Raw genomic sequence first — 16505 nt, 5'->3', positions numbered from 1 at the left:
CACAACCAGCTGGTTATCCAATGAGATCAACAGTCGTGACTTGACGCTTGCGTCTGTGAAACGTTGTCCCATACTGTGCATGCTATAAATATATGTTTACGTTATGAGGTTAATCCGTTATTAATATTATTTCAAATCTTTTCTAGCAGATAGTGCTGCACCGATACTTTCAATTTTTTTTTGAACTGAAACATTATATTAATAATAACAACATAATAATAAATAAAATGTTAGTAATACATATATATAGCTTTGCATTTTATATTATATTTGATTGCGGTTCCCATGACACATGTTGATATGTGTGGTCTACTGGTTTCATCTTCATTCTCAGTCATGAAGTAATCATTTTGTTAAAAACTAAACAAATATGCTAAACAATACTGATTTATTTTCCAAAACAATTATGCATTAAACCACAAAGACTTAAGACAACAGCGAATATGATTTAATATATAATTAAAAATTCTGTCATTAGAAAAAGTGCGAACTTGCAAGCCCGGAACTAAAGTTACAGGCACGGTTCCATGTAGGAAGGTAAACACCTGCGTACCTAGGAAAATGTGAGAAGGCTAATCGAGCAGCTAATTATATGGTTATATTTGTTTACATTCTTTCAATATTTTAATATATACGTGCAGTCTTTGTAAAGCTAAAACATAAATAATGTCAGAAAGGCGTTTAGGGATTTTATTATGTGTTTGTAATGTTATCGTTCCGTTTTAATATAACTTTGTTAAGATGTCATCATTACTGTAGTCACAGCAGTTTAAAGTATGGGTCTATTGTTTTTACAGTAGATTTGAACTAAAATAGTTTTGAAAGTTACATTAAATTGTTACATATTTGTATACTGTTATTGAATGATGTCTTGAGTCAGAATTGAGCTTTCATTACTCTATATTCCAGGAAAATGCGGCTGTCCTCCCCAGTAGAACTCATGGGTTGGCACTTCAGTCTCAATAGGACATGAGGGGCATGGTATTACACTTTATATTAAATATGATCTTTACCAGAAGCAGAATAACTGGTGGTTTGGGAAGGAAATCCGTCACATGATTCATCTTTTTTTACTTTAACTTTAAATATTCTCTCTCTCTCTCTCTCTCTCTCTCTCTCTCTCTCTCTCTCTCTCTCTCTCTCTCTCTCTCTCTCTCTCTCTCTCTCTCTCTCTCTCTCTCTCTCTCTCTCTCTCTCTCTCTCTCTCTCTCTCTCTCTCTCTCTCTCTCTCTCTCTCTCTCTCTCTCTCTCTCTCTCTCTCTCTCTCTCTCTCTCTCTCTCTCTCTCTCTCTCTCTCTCTCTCTCTCTCTCTCTCTCTCTCTCTCTCTCTCTCTCTCTCTCTCTCTCTCTCTCTCTCTCTCTCTCTCTCTCTCTCTCTCTCTCTCTCTCTCTCTCTCTCTCTCTCTCTCTCTCTCTCTCTCTCTCTCTCTCTCTCTCTCTCTCTCTCTCTCTCTCTCTCTCTCTCTCTCTCTCTCTCTCTCTCTCTCTCTCTCTCTCTCTCTCTCTCTCTCTCTCTCTCTCTCTCTCTCTCTCTCTCTCTCTCTCTCTCTCTCTCTCTCTCTCTCTCTCTCACATACTCTCTCTCTCTTGTCTGTCATCGTTCAGAAGTTTCAGTGGGTCTGCCTCCTTCTTCTGTCTCTCTGCCTGGTGCTATGGTACAATCATATGGCCATGTTTGGGTTTTTCTTGAGAAGGGGTCTCCATGGTTACGTGAGGGTTCCTTCAACCGGTTACTCGAGGTCACATGTATGTTATGCTCCTGTTTTTGTCTCTTTGATGCTTTGTACAAGATCTCAGCTACAAAACGTTCCAAAAATAAAACCAAATGCGGTTGTTCATGTGGCGTATATAAACTTAACCTCTTTCAGTTGCTGAAGTTCCATTGCGGGCGTTGCGCCGTGGTGTCCAGTTCAGGACAAATGTTGGGTGGTGGCAAAGGTCAGGAGATTGACGGACATGATTGTGTGATTCGAATGAACGCAGCGCCCACCATCAGATTCGAGGCTGATGTGGGGAATAAGACCACACTGCGGGTCGTCTCTCACACCAGCGTGCCACATCTGGTACGACAGCAGGGGTTTTTCTTCGGGCAAGAGGCAGACACCCGATACGTAGTGTGGGGTCCTGAGAAAAACATGAAGCAAGATGGAAAAGGGAAGATCTTCAACGCGCTAGTGAAGCTGGCCAGGAAGTACCCGCGCACGCAAATCTACACTGTCACCAGAGAAAAGATTGAGTACTGTGACTCTGTGTTTCAAAATGAAACAGGGAAGAACAGGTATTACACCTTATCTCTTTTTCGTACATTTTTCTTAAGTTTTGTCTAGGCAACAAAAAAATCATTAGCATGTTATTTACAATACTCTCTCCCTCTCAGGATGAGATCAGGAGCATACCTCAGTACAGGGTTTTTTACTATGATTTTAGCCCTGGAGGCGTGTGACAGTACTCTGGTTTACGGGATGATTGATGGATCTTACTGCAGGTGAGCTTGACAGACATCATTGAGGGGTCATTAAAAAGTGTACAAATTGAAAAAAAAAATGTACAGCATATCATGTTTTCGATCACTTTTTTGTAACTGTCTTAAACTTTTGTTATTTCATAACATAACATTTTCTTGGGCTTGTTTATAGTAAGGCCAACCACTCCTCGGTTCCGTACCACTACTATGAGCCGTCTCGTCTGGACGAGTGTGACATGTACCGTGTTCATGAGCACGCTAGAAGGGGCGGCCATCGCTTCGTCACAGAAAAAGGGATTTACAAACGCTGGGCATCCCAGGGGAATCTACGGTTTGTTTATCCGTCCTGGTCCACATAACACGGTCAAGAACAAAAGTTACAGGCCATTCTGCCTTTTTCTGTTTTAAAGTTTAACTAAGTCATGTAGATCAATCACTGTCTTTTTTCCTCTACAGCAGACGTTTCTCTGCTCTAGGGGAATCGTATTTACTTTCAGACAGCAGTTTGGCTTTTGACTCATGCCGCTCTGCCTTTATGTTTTGTGTGATACAATTTTAAATTATTTTCGCATAATATTTTATATGATGAGCCTTTTGCATTTCACTGTAGTATAATGTTTTATCTCTTCTTTGTCATTTTGTGTTTTACATCAATTCTAACAGAAAACCACTGAATTTACTAGTTTTAATGTACAAACTTTGCATGGTTTTAAAAAATAACATTGTAATTTGTATAAAAATATGTCATACTGTTGCTAGAACAGTAGTGGACATTTACATTAAATGATTCCGCTCATAAAGCATACAGGATTCTGACTGGAAAGAGGTTGTTTTGTCATTACGGTTAAACATACAGACAGGTATGTGTGCACATCAATGCATTTACTGCATGCTGGACTTTTACTATACTGAGACTTCTGACGTGATGGCTGGCATTTTACATGCTGTTTGTAGTAAAACAAACTCTGTAATTTATCACATCTAATCACAAAAGTTTGACTCTGTGCCCAGATGTTGCACAATGATATCCGTGTATAAGAAACGGCCCTCAGACATCAGATGTCTTTTCTTATACTTTTGATTTTGTTGCACTTTCTTAATTTTCTTTGTTTTATTTAATTTTTTGTTTAAGTGAGTGTTTTATAAAGTTAGTTTGAAGTGTGACTGAATATTGTATGAGCGTTCATGTCTGTGTGTGTTACACTATTTTTAAGTTTTCCTTGCTATTGTCACCTTGAGAATTTTTCAGAAGTTATTCTTTTAAAAGCTGCTTTGAAACAATGTTGTGGATAGCTCTCTGAACATAAATATTTAAATATGCCACGAACAATTCAGACTGACGCTTCCTTATACAAAATGGGATTTTTTCCTCCTATCTTTACTTGCATAAGTTCATTTCAAGTAAATCAAAAGCTGCCGTGCTTTATTATTGTCAGTGTCTCTAAATGAAAACCTGTCAATGTGGTACACCGATACAATTATGTTTTTATATTTAATTTGTGTTTACTGGTGCTTGATGCTTATCTGTTGTCATTCTCTGTAACGTACTGACATATTAAACACTGTGTGAATTACATTATGTGTCTTCATTCTGTATCTTGTTTTAAACTCTTGTTTCCATTCCTAAGTTTCCTACAAAACAAAGTAGGTAAGTCATGGTAAACAATAAGAGAAAAAGCCCAACATATAGTTTTATGTTAACTTATCATTTATACATTAATTGTATTAAATTAAACGTATAATTAATATTTCAGTGTTACATTATTTATTATTTTACCTTATTTATGTATAAATGAAATAAATTATTATTAATTCAATGAAAAATTATTAAATAAAATAAATATTATTTCGATTATAATTCCCATACAGTATACGAACGCGACGTACCGTAGAAACGTTCTGATTGGTCAACGGCGTATGGACGTCAAGCAGGATTGCGTCGCGTCTCCAGCGCATGCGCACAAACGGACACAATTATGAAACTGATGACAGAAACGACAGATGATGATGATGATGCTGCGCGGATCAAACGACAGCCGCTATGAAACCTGATGCATCGGTAAGCATCACGACCAACAGCCGATTTGTGTTGTTTTTATAACCGAACTGCTTTGATGAATCTTCAGTCGCGTTATTGTCGAGATCAAATGCTTTATTTAGCTGATCAAACCTGTTTTAATGCGGTTTGCGCAGCAGCCTCAGCATCATATAATGCGTTAATGACGAGTGCATGCGTGTTAAACCTGCGTGTGTTTGATCATAAATGTATTAATGTATTTGATTTAAACATGATCTGACATTTTGTGTAACATAAACAGATGCTGCTCTTTTAATCTTTAAAGGCCTTATAGGTGTGACTATAGGAGACAGTTTCCTGTTTTCACAGTGTTGTGGAATTAACGCCCAGTTCACCTCAAAATGAAAACAAATGATATATTTATATTTAGCATGAATGAGGTAGAGATTATCTTTTGAATAATGAAAGTGAAGATTATATTTTAAATACAGTTTATGTTTTGATTAGAGGTAAACATTATATTTGGCATGCATTAAATATTATAATTTTAATACAGAGAGTACAGATTATAATTTTCATACAGTAAGTAAAAGTTATTTTTGTTATTACAATTTTACATGACGCTTATTATAAGACCGTTAAGGTTTAGCATGACAATAATTGAGCACTTTAGTTTTTCTTTAGATATGAGATATGTTTCAAACCAAAATTAAATGTTTCAAACCATTAACACATTCATTTGGGTCCTGGTTTTAATTTGCCAGTAAACGCATATTGAAATTGATCCAGTTGAGATTGAAATCCCAGAATAATCAAAATAACCTAAAATTTACATTTAAGCAAGAATAAATAATATGATTACACACGCAACATTTGCAGGTACATTATTCCCAGATAACAACCTTTCAAAACTAATAACACACGGTAACCCAGATGCAGCAAATCATTGTGACAGTTTTTTTAACAAATTAAATATAAATATCTCTTTTAATAACATTAATGTTATTGTAATGACATTATATTTACAAATGATTAAACCAAATTGCCTGTTCGTGACATTTGAATATCGTTTCTTTCCTCAAAACCGAAAGTAATCAGGGCTTATTTCTGCGATAACAACCGGCAGCCTGTACATTATCCCTTACTTATTAAATGGTCAAACATATGACTGTTTAAACAGAGACAGAAAATGGGTTAAAATATTAAAAGTACCTTAACATCTGAAGACGCTCTGGTTTCTCAGATGTACAACGCACTTTCAAGTCGGGTGCCGCGGTCCTTGTCCAGTACATGTATGTACAGCTATATGACTGGTTTGTAATGGAGATAAAAGTGTTTACCACCACAGACGACAGGTAACCAGCTGGGCAGGTTGCAGATGAGATAGACTTTGCTCTATCATGCAAAGACTTCCTTTGTTTCTTATCATCATCATGTTTTTCTTCCTCTATCAAGGGAGTGGTTTATAGTATTAAATAGAGATTGTTGTTATGTTCATTATCAACATGAGCTTTAGGAGGCTGGTCACTCGATTTGTTTCACCAATCATCCAATCTCCCTCTCTCCTTCCCTCTCTCCCTCTCTCTCTCTCTCTCTCTCTCTCTCTCTGTCTCTCTCTCTCTCTCTCTCTCTCTCTCTCTGTCTCTCTCTCTCTCTCTCTCTCTCTCTCTCTGTCTCTCTCTCTCTCTCTCTCTCTCTCTCTCTCTGTCTCTCTCTCTCTCTCTCTCTCTTTCTCTAGGCATGAGTATTGAAACCTGAAGGAAGAAGAATGAGACCGCAGTTTGTAGATAAAGTAAGTGGGAGAAAGATATTTTATTATTTTAACAGTATTAACCCTTTATCACATTTTTCTTTTAAAATTCACATTCAATATAAAATGTAATATTTGTATAAATACGCTATTCTTTTAAAGTAAATTAGAATATACTTTCAGTCTAGTTTGATCGATCCAGTTTGCTAACTATGTAGTCAAACTTCTTTAACATACTAAAAAGTACACTTTTATAAACTGAAAAGTGGGCTAATTTAATCCCAAGTGGTATCGAAGAGAACACTCACAAGTACAGTATATTAGCACTAGAACCTACTCCATGAAGTATACTTCAGCATGTTTAATTAAATGAAATAAAATCAACTTATACCTATTTTTATAAGAACATAATTGGAACTATTTTATCATAATAATAATAACTTTATTTTTATCTAGCGCCTTTAAATAAGCTTTTCAAGGCGCTTTAAATAAAAGTAGTCTACTGGTTATGTAGTGAGTTGTATTGGAGAGATACTATCTGGTGGATGGGTAATACACAACATTTCCTTTGTGTTATATCTTCAATGCAGCTGTTTACTAAAACCATTACAGAGTTGTAAATTAATCAGATGAGAGACGAAATGTGACAAAATTCATGCTGTCATTTGTCATTAAACAGACGTCACTACATAATGACATCATCAATGTTCTCTGTGTCTTTGGTTCCCCAGCAATGGCAGCAGGGAAAGCGGATGGCGATCTATGGGCTGGCTTTCCTCATAATGACCCTCCTCATCCTGTACAGCTCAAACAGCACCGCCGATCTCTACAGCCCCTTCAGAGACTCGCATGACATCCACCGCACCGTCCTCAACACTAACCTCAAGAAATGGGCCGGAAAGGACGGATACGTGCCTGTTTACGGCAACAAGGTGATTCAGGGATTGTCCATGAACAAGTCTGTCAGATATCTAATGATGCCAGATTGTGAAATAATACTGTTGTGTTGTAGAGCATGAATCTGCGCTGCCGTCAGTGTGCTCTGGTGACCAGCTCCAGTCACGTTTTGGGGACTCGGGCAGGAGAGGAGATCGACCGCACCGAGTGCGTCATCCGAATGAACGACGCCCCCACCAGCAGTTACGAATCGGACGTGGGGAACCGAACCAGCGTGCGCGTTGTGGCTCATTCCAGCGTGTTCCGGGTGGTCCGGAAACCTGCAGAGTTCCTCAATAGCTCCGAGAACGCCTCCGTTATATTCTGGGGTCCGGCTTCAAAGATCGGACGTGGAGCAAAGGGAACTCTGTACCGTCTGATCCAGAGAGTCAGCATGACCTACAGTAACATTTCATTCTTCATCATCTCTCCTAACAAAATGCAGAAGTTTGACAAACTCTTTCAGAAAGAGACCGGCCGAGACAGGTACAGGCCCCACTTGAGCAACACTTTTATGGATGAAAAAACATTTACAGATACTGTAAATAGTCATCACGTTCATTTATAATAATGGTTTTCTGTTTCCACAGAAAAAAGTCTCAGTCTTGGTTAAGCACAGGGTGGTTCACTATGGTGATTGCGATAGAAATGTGTGACAACATCAAGATTTATGGGATGGTACCGCCCAACCACTGCGGGTAAGAGAGAACTGTCTGGTCACTAAAGCATCCGCAGCAGGATTGAGAAGTAAATCCGTTTCATTTTTAATTACAATCCTAAAGACACAGAGATGTTTTCTGAATCCTTTTTTCATACAGGAGACGTCCACAGCCCAAACGGATGCCTTATCACTATTACAAACCCAGAGGTCCAGACGAGTGCTTGACGTACCTGCAGAACGAGAGAGGCCGGCGTGGATCACATCATCGCTTCATCACTGAGAAACAAGTGTTTGCACGCTGGGCCAAGCTGTACAACATCACCTACGCCTACCCAACATGGTGAGCAACCGACACCAACTTCACAGATGGAGACATGTGACAGAACGATCCAGTTTATCATCATCTGTCACATATTCATCTCAGAGGTTCCAGCACGGTCACATCTGAACTCGATGACCCGCCATTTCACATGTGTGTTGCCCGAAAACGCGTTGTGGATGAAAAACTGAGCGAAATGGAGATCATATCCACAGATGGCCAGTCTCTGTTTTCTTTTGGAATTCTCAGGAAAACAGATGTGGAAGCCGATGGAACGTTTATCCAGTTTTGTCTTAAGCATGTTCCTAAAACATCGACGTATTACTGCTGTACAGTTCTACTTCCCTTCCTCGACCCTCGCTTATAATCCATCATTTTACAGCGAACAGAGGCCTTTTAGGACAAGAAAGACTTCAGAACTTTGTCTCATTGCCAAAAGGTAATTAGTTAACATTCTGCTTCAATCCGAATGTCATTTAAAGAGACCAGGCGTTCAGAAAACACGAATAGGAAATGTCAATATTCAATTTAAAATATAAATGTTTTATTTTGTAAATAAAAATGATGTAAATTGTTATTTAAAATGTATTTTTACATGTTTATATGGTGCCCTAAATGAAAACAGATCACAAGAAACTTACAACACGTTTTTAATCCAACTAAACCGGAGTTATTTAAATGATATTTTCACATTAACAACACATTTTCTGAAATCTTTGTCAACATTCCGGTATCCGTTTGCTCTTAACTTTATGATATCCTTCAGACTCATATTAAAAACAGATATAATCTCCACTAATATCTAGAACGTCAAAAAGTCCACAAACTCAATGATCACAGCCTTCATTCAGCAGTAAACACAGTAAACAATCTCCTGGTTTATTCTGACCGACACTGGCAAGAACACAATCAGCTCATAATTCACCTTTAAAGGTAAAGTACACCTAGAAATAATATTTCTGTCATCATTTATTCATCCTCGTGTGGTTTTAAATCTGAATGTGACTCTTTCTACTGTGAAACACAAAAGAAGATATTTGTAGAAATGCGTCAGTGGGTTTGGGATCATACAATACAAGTCTGTGGGGTTCAATGTTGTTTGGTTACCAACATTCTTCAAAATATCTTCTTTTGTGTTCTGTAGAAATAAGAAAGTCAAACAGGTTTGAAATTATATGATGATGAGTAAATAAAGAATTATCTCATTTTTTGTGAACCTTTAAAACAAAGATATTTAATTTCTTCATTTCTTCTATTTTCTTTTGATGACACCAAAAAGTAACAGACATGCTGTGTTAAACATGTTTGAACGTGTAGAGGCCTCTAGATTTATAATGATGATCTTTATAACATGCTGTTTTAATGTTATTGATAAACTCCTTTGGCCATAGCTGTTAGTACACAAACACACACTTTTAAATATCATACTATAAACTCGCTTCTGTTAACAAATGAGATGCCCTGCTCTCATTGGACAATGCTGTGTCTGGCACTGTGCTTTAATCTGAGAATTGGGTTGAGGTCTGTGCTGCTTTGGATGTGTTTTGCCTTTGACCTGTACATCACCCGTCTGGTGCTCAGATCACTCACAGCACACGGGTCAGTTTACTTTACACTGAATTCAAGGACGTGTGCAATGTGCTCAAGTCGAGCCATTTTAAAGGATTTATTTACCTTCATATGATTGAAACCCGTATGTGACTCTTTCTTCAGTGGAACACAAAATATATATTTTTAAATGTTTCAGTGGTTTAGTCATTGGGTTTCAATGTTTTTTAATGATCAACATTCTATAAAAGAACGACTTTGTGGTCTGCAGAAGAAGGAACAGGTTTAGAATGACACGAGTGTGCATTAATGATGGCCCCATCAATCGGACAAAAATCTCGTCCGTCTTTTTTTTATGGATGGTAGCAGGCATTCGGACTGCTTTATTTAACCATCACGACAGATCACCGTGTGCATGACCGCATATTTGTGGGCAGTGTGAACAATCCCTGTTATATTTGTTCATTTAGCCATTTAAAATCAAGCATAATGCTGGGTGTTGATATGATCAGAGTTATTTGTAAGATTTGACAGTGTTCAGGTCTGAGCAGTATTGGGGAATGCATTATTACTCTTGACTGCATTGATATGACAGTATAAACTGTTTGGCTGTGCTCGTGTCATGAATGTTCTTTATATGCCTGTCTTAAAAGAAAATATACATTTGAAAACAGACTCTGGACTTTCATCATCATGTATTTGTTTACTGTCCTAAACACAATACACACAAATACTCATCGTAGTTCAGAAAGATAGTTTTACAAAAATGTACATGTAAAAAGAACGCAAAGGGCTGCTTGTCGAAAAGATCTTTCATGGCTGTGTCCCAGACATCTGTTCAGTTCTTTTCTGATTGGACCCCGTTGAAAATGAACTTCTATTGCAGGTGGCAGTAGTTTTCGTGCTCATCCTGTAGACGCGTCAGAAAATACAGCAGCGATTTTCTGCCGGAGTTCTGATAGTGAGATTAATAAAGCCTCCTGTTTTAATAAGAAAAGAAAAACATCAAGTGAACACTTTCACTGGGAAACGATTTTCCTAAAGTCTATTCACACTAAACAAAACCATTTGCAAGTTGTTGTAAAAGCTGTTGCAACAATTGTGAAGTTCACACTGCAACAAAGGCTATCCTTAGATCTTCTCAGAGGCTAAAGAAAATATATGTAGCCATTATGTGAATAGTTTATTTCTCTCTCACCTCCGTTCGAATGGTGCGACTGCCCTGCCCGGGACAGGAGTTGAGATACAGGTCAAAAAGCACACTGGGGTCGGTGACATTGAGATTTTCATCAGCATCAAGACTCGCCTCTAAACCCTGAAGTCCACCGAACACCACCAACATGTGTCTGACAGACAGCGAGACAGATACAGAGAGAGGATTTATTAAACTTAATACATTGATCACATTTAAAAACACAAGCTGTGGATTTTCAACCCCACTCAGAACTCACTTGAATGGAGATAGAGTGACCTGATCCGTATTGGTTCCTCTCTCAGACGTGCCAATGGTCAGATCGTAACCCTCTTTATACGGGCACTCTGTGAACACTGCACCTGCAGAAACACATCACGTGATGATGTGCACAGTTTCATAAAAGGAGGACGGGGAAGATGAATAAATGAGAAGAACTCACTGAGACAAGAAGCAAGCCGCACGTTGTAGCCCCAGTACAGCCCTCCTTCTGTTCTCGGGACGTGAGGAGCTACAACCCTACCGTTATAAACTTTACCATCTGAAACACACACACAGAAATGTTTGTTCACATAACAACAACATCCACGGCTGTGCTCCCGATGAAAATAAGGTCAAAACAACAGTATCAGATATTAATATAGAACACTTGTTTGTGTGAATACCTTTGTTGTCATTTTTGTTGAGTTGTACAGTTACTCTAAGTCCCGCCTGAAGCTGTTTATCGATCTGAACTTCCTGTAAACAGTGTAAACAAACGGTCATTTCCTGTTTTTCTTTCTTTCCGTGTCTTCTATTCTGTGTCTTCAACACAAACCTTCCTCATGCCACAGTTTACAAAAGACCCTTTTCCTGATCTGCATGGCCGATCCAGCACCACCCCCTCTCGAAACTCCACCTCCTCATCGATGCGCATGTGATGGGGGCTGTCCAGTGGATTCAAAATACCTTAAATACACACAGATACACACATTGAACGAGACGGGAATTGGAATCATATTTACAGAGGTCGTAAGAATCAGTTCTGCTCTGATGCTTACCGGCTAACTGCAGGTCGTGATGTTTTGGGAAAAAGGATTTCCGCAGGTACCTTCACACAAATGCAAATGTGATTCTCAAGTGCATACTGCCGTACGGGAAATCATGCACATTACATTTTTATGTCGCACTTACTGCGGACACTCCAGGAATTGCAGGATCCGTGCCAGCTGAACGCAGGCTTGGCCTTTCTTACCAACACCTCTGAACTCGCCCTCAATGTTCCTGAAATATTAAGGTGAGACTCAGCATGACCATAATCATAATACCACGTGAGCCTGTTTGATGAAACAATGTCATGAAAACATTGAACTCTACTTTCTGTTTTGTAGATCAATGATTTGCAAAAGCATGGTTGAAAACAGTAATCCTGTTTGGTTCCACTAGTGGAGCTTCAGGTTCAACTCCTGACCTCCTAAAACACCACCATTATCAAATAATAAGTCCCTCGCCTTGTGTTGTCTCCCTGATCATCAAATATGACCACCTCATCCACACAGAACACGGCACACGCCCGAGCGATCTGACCAGCCAGGTATGTACGCAGCTCTGGAGACTGAGCGTTGTCCATCACTGATCCAGGCAGAGCCACGCTCAATGAATATGCACGACCTGCCAGAAAAAAGACATAAGAATAAATGTGAGACAAACATTGGAGACATTAAATAAGAAAATTAATCTGTTAAAGGTTAAAGATTGTTCGTGTGTGAGGGCATATGGTCGTAACGATTCATTAACATCATAAACAGACCGAGTGTTGTTGTCTTACCTGTACTTTCCTTTTCTTCCTGCTGAACCTCCTGCTCATGTTCTTTCTTCAGCTTCTGTTTCTCCAGCTTTCGGATTAAACTGCTCTCTTTGCGTAACCTCTTCTCCTCTTTCTCTGAGCACAAAAACACAGGAAGGAGCCATGAAACCATCAAATGGATATTAAAATAGCAGTGACACTAATTATTCGATTCTCATATTCCCATTATATCCAATATCCATCTCTACAAATCTCTAAAGTAAAATAAACAATTGAATGAGATTGTCAATCACTTTGTGCTTTCCATTGTTTCCAGTCCACTTTCTCCACGCCCTGAAAGAGAAACAAATCATAAGCATTTTATATTTAAAAATGATATAGGAAGAAATTCAATGTGACAACAACATCTTCAAATAAAGCGTGACACATCTGGACAAAATAATACACAAATAGCGTTTCAATTTATTGTTTTAAACAAGTTTACATAAGACTTAAGTAAGAAATAAGTTCAAACCTCTTTATTTGAGGGTGTATTTAGTTTATCTTTCTTTACAGGAGGCTCATCTGCCATGCTGTCTAATCTGTGTTTCACCTACAATGTTCGTCGTGAGAACAAACACCCACATTGTATGGTTCCTTTACAAACCTTAATTACTTTCATTTTAAAATAACTTGCGTAAATATATAGATAAATAAACGTATGTGTAACATATATTTTACATATATAAAAAAATGCATTTTCTATTAAAAACATTCATATTTAAGGTTTTTCAGCGGTAAATGTCAGTTTCAGCCGGACGGATTATACAGTTGCGCTTCCTTTTAAGCGCAGGCTCTGAGGAAACAACATCGCGAGCTCGAGCCTGAAATTAAAACACCAAAATATCCGAAATACTCGATTAAAGCGCACTCAATAACACCCAGAAGTTCTGTGAATAAGTCAACACATCAAATTTCATCATGGTAAGAAGAGAAATACTGTCAGTGTCGTGTAAAAATGTTTAATGTCTGACATGTGGCTGTTTGTGCGCGCATGCGTGTATAACAGAAGAATATAAGGTTTTGTTTGACAGTTACAATGATGAAGTGTTGTGAGAGTGAGAATTTGTTTGTGTATAAATCTTTTAATTGTGTAGTTTAGAGTTTATTTTAGTATGTTTATTGTTACAATCAACAGTTTTAATATAGTAAGTAACACCAACTGCTGCAACTTCTGTTTTGACTGAATAATCTTACATATTATAGTTTATGTGAATATTTTATTGGGAGAAAGTTTATGTTTCTGGTAATCATGGCATTGCTAAAGACTACAGGTTGGAGTTTATTTGTTATGATGAAAAGAGTTGACTAAGTGTGATGTCATCTGATATTGTCATGATGAATAGATTACCATGTTTGACCAAACAAGAGCTGTTGTATTGTCAATTTTTCTTTTTTATATATTGGGCAATTCATTTTTATTTTGACAAATGATGTGATTTTAACTTCCGTTTATGTACTAATTTGATAAGTAGCTGTCGAATAAACCGAATAATGTACCATTCCATGAGCATAGTGATGGCCATGGTTTATTTGACGGTAATGACTGGATGACGGTACATTTTATCATATGATGATCATGATACTTTGTCATTGCTTGTATGATATTCAGTTCGCCCCTTTCTTAAGTATCACATCTCTGTCCACAGCCGCAGAACGAGCACATGGAGTTACACCGCAAGCGTCATGGATACCGGCTGGACCATCACGAGAGGAAGAGAAAGAAGGAAAGCCGTGAGGCGCACGAGCGATCACATAAAGCCAGAAAGATGATCGGCCTTAAAGCCAAACTTTACCACAAACAGAGGCATGCCGAGAAGATCCAGATGAAGAAGACGTGAGTGAACCGGTTGCTATAGAAACAGACATTTGTTAAATTTGCCATGGAAGTTATCCTTAGCAACTCAGCCTTCCATCCTGACATATGATCTTACATTTGGATAAAATGCGAAAACTCATAAATTTAAAAAAATTGGTTGTGTAAAACGTTTTTGTTTATTGTCTTGTTACAGGATTAAGATGCATGAACAGAGGAAGAGCAAACAGAAAGATGATGAGAAAACACCAGAGGGAGCAGTGCCAGCTTACCTGCTGGACAGAGAGGGCCAATCGCGCGCCAAAGTTCTCTCAAACATGATTAAACAGAAGAGGAAAGAGAAGGCTGTAAGTTTGAAAACCCATGAAAGATGTCAAATTATTCTATTTTATAACTTCTAACCATTTTATTGTTTAATAATTTCATTTTTAAAAGTAGCAAATTAACAGATTTCACCATTCATTCAATTTCTCCTTAATAAACATATTTTTTTGATAAATGTCCTGATCTGTTTGAAACTACATTGAATAAAATCAGTTGCTATTAAATTGTCTGTCGGTTAACTTCCCACACTTCATACAAGTTTTTTTTTTTTTTTTTTCTTTAGGGGAAGTGGGAGGTTCCTCTCCCCAAGGTCCGAGCTCAGGGTGAGACAGAAGTCCTGAAAGTCATCCGCACAGGAAAGAGACAAAAGAAAGCCTGGAAGAGAATGGTGACCAAAGTCTGTTTTGTTGGAGACAGTTTCACACGCAAACCCCCCAAATATGAACGTTTCATCAGACCTATGGTAAGATTTTGGTTTACAATTATATGAATTAAGTATCTCTATATTATCTTCAATGTGCTTCACATAATAAGCAGAAACAATTTTATTTTGTATAAATATTAAACGAGTTGTAATTGAACTTGTGTCCAGGGTCTGAGATTTAAGAAAGCCCATGTCACTCATCCTGAGCTAAAGGCGACGTTCTGTTTGCCCATCCTGGGTGTGAAGAAGAACCCTTCCTCCTCACTCTACACCACATTGGGGGTCATCACCAAGGGAACAGTCATCGAGGTCAACGTCAGCGAGCTCGGATTGGTCACACAGGGCGGGAAAGTCATTTGGGGTGAGCGTTTGATTGGCACATTTATAATTTATCATTTCTGAATGCTTTTCTAATCCAAAATCATCTATTTTAGGTAAATATGCCCAGGTGACGAATAACCCGGAAAATGATGGTTGCATCAACGCCGTGTTGTTGGTATAAGGAAAGCAGAGATGTTTAAAATCGAACTGTGCCTCAGAGTACAACTGGGATCATCAATTCTCTGGAAAACTGTCATCTTAAAAACATAAAATCCTGTCAAGGGATATGATTTGGAGATCCTGAAATTTCTGCTTTGCATCTGGACACAACGCTTGCAAGAACATGTGGATCGCAAAAAAAGTGCTGTTTACTTTCAAATAAAAATTATCAATGAGTTTTCCCTATTTGGCTTCAGTTTATTTTACTAATTTAGGTTTTAAGAGAAATTTGATCCACAGAAGTACTGTGGCAGTGCCGTGGTAGTGATACCCTTGTGATTTAATAACACTATTACTTTGTTTCGTAAACCATGGTATTAGCATTATAATTCATTTCAAGAAAACCGAGACATGACAATAGTGTGTGAAAGGTATTTTTTAGAAGTAATCTTTTACAGATTTTTTAAATGTTAATCATTCCCTGAAAAAACACCTTTTAACCGAGTTTGTGAGTGTAAAATGTGTCAAACAGGTCTGTATCTCCAGATCTATCCGCATAACATGTTAAAGTGAGTTTAATCGCTAAAGAGGAGCAAAGACACGCCTGTCTAAAATATGAGCTCAATTAGACTAATAAAACAAAGTCTGTTTGAGTCAAAGATTTATCAAAATCAATCTGTACACTGAAGTATGTACATCCTTCAAGTATGTTGCCATTTTATCTTTGTGGATCTCAAAAATAAGAAATC

At 37.9% G+C, this 16505-nt stretch overlaps 4 protein-coding genes across 5 annotated transcripts; 3 read left to right on the top strand and 1 right to left on the bottom strand.

Annotated features, from left to right (window-relative positions):
* Positions 1-539: 539 nt before the first annotated feature.
* st6galnac4 (ST6 (alpha-N-acetyl-neuraminyl-2,3-beta-galactosyl-1,3)-N-acetylgalactosaminide alpha-2,6-sialyltransferase 4) lies at positions 540-4038 on the top strand. Of its 2 annotated transcripts, none has more exons than XM_056730154.1 (5): positions 540-595; positions 910-981; positions 1869-2278; positions 2378-2485; positions 2637-4038. In XM_056730154.1, the coding sequence occupies exons 2-5, from the start codon at positions 970-972 to the stop codon at positions 2821-2823; spliced, it is 717 nt and encodes a 238-aa protein (XP_056586132.1). In that variant the 5' UTR covers positions 540-595; positions 910-969; the 3' UTR covers positions 2824-4038. The 2 variants fall into 2 exon arrangements, with proteins under 2 accessions (XP_056586132.1, XP_056586131.1); XM_056730153.1 differs by adding an exon at positions 1606-1746 and having other exon boundaries at positions 549-981.
* Positions 4039-4435: 397 nt separating this feature from the next.
* On the top strand, positions 4436-8731 carry st6galnac6 (ST6 (alpha-N-acetyl-neuraminyl-2,3-beta-galactosyl-1,3)-N-acetylgalactosaminide alpha-2,6-sialyltransferase 6). Its single transcript, XM_056731977.1, has 6 exons — positions 4436-4523; positions 6220-6273; positions 6963-7163; positions 7244-7653; positions 7758-7865; positions 7986-8731. Exons 2-6 carry the CDS (start codon positions 6250-6252, stop codon positions 8170-8172), a joined length of 930 nt encoding a protein of 309 aa, XP_056587955.1. The 5' UTR covers positions 4436-4523; positions 6220-6249; the 3' UTR covers positions 8173-8731.
* A 1701-nt stretch (positions 8732-10432) lies between these two features.
* On the bottom strand, positions 10433-13261 carry spout1 (SPOUT domain containing methyltransferase 1). The gene is made up of 12 exons (XM_056731976.1): positions 13188-13261; positions 12967-13006; positions 12695-12808; positions 12378-12537; positions 12061-12150; positions 11928-11977; positions 11705-11835; positions 11553-11625; positions 11330-11428; positions 11147-11249; positions 10894-11041; positions 10433-10675 (listed from the first exon to the last, which is right to left on the bottom strand). The coding sequence occupies exons 1-12, from the start codon at positions 13242-13244 to the stop codon at positions 10601-10603; spliced, it is 1140 nt and encodes a 379-aa protein (XP_056587954.1). The 5' UTR covers positions 13245-13261; the 3' UTR covers positions 10433-10600.
* A 237-nt stretch (positions 13262-13498) lies between these two features.
* nsa2 (NSA2 ribosome biogenesis homolog (S. cerevisiae)) lies at positions 13499-16002 on the top strand. The gene is made up of 6 exons (XM_056731856.1): positions 13499-13636; positions 14362-14549; positions 14725-14875; positions 15136-15315; positions 15445-15637; positions 15711-16002. The coding sequence occupies exons 1-6, from the start codon at positions 13634-13636 to the stop codon at positions 15776-15778; spliced, it is 783 nt and encodes a 260-aa protein (XP_056587834.1). The 5' UTR covers positions 13499-13633; the 3' UTR covers positions 15779-16002.
* The last annotated feature ends 503 nt before the right edge of the window (positions 16003-16505 follow it).

Source organism: Triplophysa dalaica, chromosome 19 (assembly GCF_015846415.1).
Source record: "Triplophysa dalaica isolate WHDGS20190420 chromosome 19, ASM1584641v1, whole genome shotgun sequence".
In the NCBI taxonomy this organism is placed as follows: domain Eukaryota; kingdom Metazoa; phylum Chordata; class Actinopteri; order Cypriniformes; family Nemacheilidae; genus Triplophysa; species Triplophysa dalaica.
The sequence above is the reverse complement of the archived record's forward strand: the minus strand, read 5'-3'. Positions and strand labels throughout refer to the sequence as shown.

What these genes read in the sequence shown, in the direction of transcription:
- st6galnac4 (XM_056730153.1), top strand. An exon ending in AATGAAACAGGGAAGAACAG is followed by an intron (nt 2,279 to 2,377) that starts GTATTACACCTT and finishes TCTCCCTCTCAG; the next exon opens with GATGAGATCAGGAGCATACC. An exon ending in ATTGATGGATCTTACTGCAG is followed by an intron (nt 2,486 to 2,636) that starts GTGAGCTTGACA and finishes GCTTGTTTATAG; the next exon opens with TAAGGCCAACCACTCCTCGG.
- nsa2 (XM_056731856.1), top strand. An exon ending in AGAAGAGGAAAGAGAAGGCT is followed by an intron (nt 14,876 to 15,135) that starts GTAAGTTTGAAA and finishes TTTTTTCTTTAG; the next exon opens with GGGAAGTGGGAGGTTCCTCT. An exon ending in GGGCGGGAAAGTCATTTGGG is followed by an intron (nt 15,638 to 15,710) that starts GTGAGCGTTTGA and finishes CATCTATTTTAG; the next exon opens with GTAAATATGCCCAGGTGACG.
- spout1 (XM_056731976.1), bottom strand. Translation starts at nt 13,244, where the DNA reads ATGGCAGATGAGCCTCCTGTAAAGAAAGATAAACTAAATACACCCTCA. An exon ending in GAAACAATGGAAAGCACAAA is followed by an intron (nt 12,809 to 12,966) that starts GTGATTGACAAT and finishes TTTTGTGCTCAG; the next exon opens with AGAAAGAGGAGAAGAGGTTA. An exon ending in GATCAGGGAGACAACACAAG is followed by an intron (nt 12,151 to 12,377) that starts GCGAGGGACTTA and finishes TTAATATTTCAG; the next exon opens with GAACATTGAGGGCGAGTTCA.
- st6galnac6 (XM_056731977.1), top strand. Translation starts at nt 6,250, where the DNA reads ATGAGACCGCAGTTTGTAGATAAA. An exon ending in GACCGCAGTTTGTAGATAAA is followed by an intron (nt 6,274 to 6,962) that starts GTAAGTGGGAGA and finishes TTGGTTCCCCAG; the next exon opens with CAATGGCAGCAGGGAAAGCG. An exon ending in AAAGAGACCGGCCGAGACAG is followed by an intron (nt 7,654 to 7,757) that starts GTACAGGCCCCA and finishes CTGTTTCCACAG; the next exon opens with AAAAAAGTCTCAGTCTTGGT.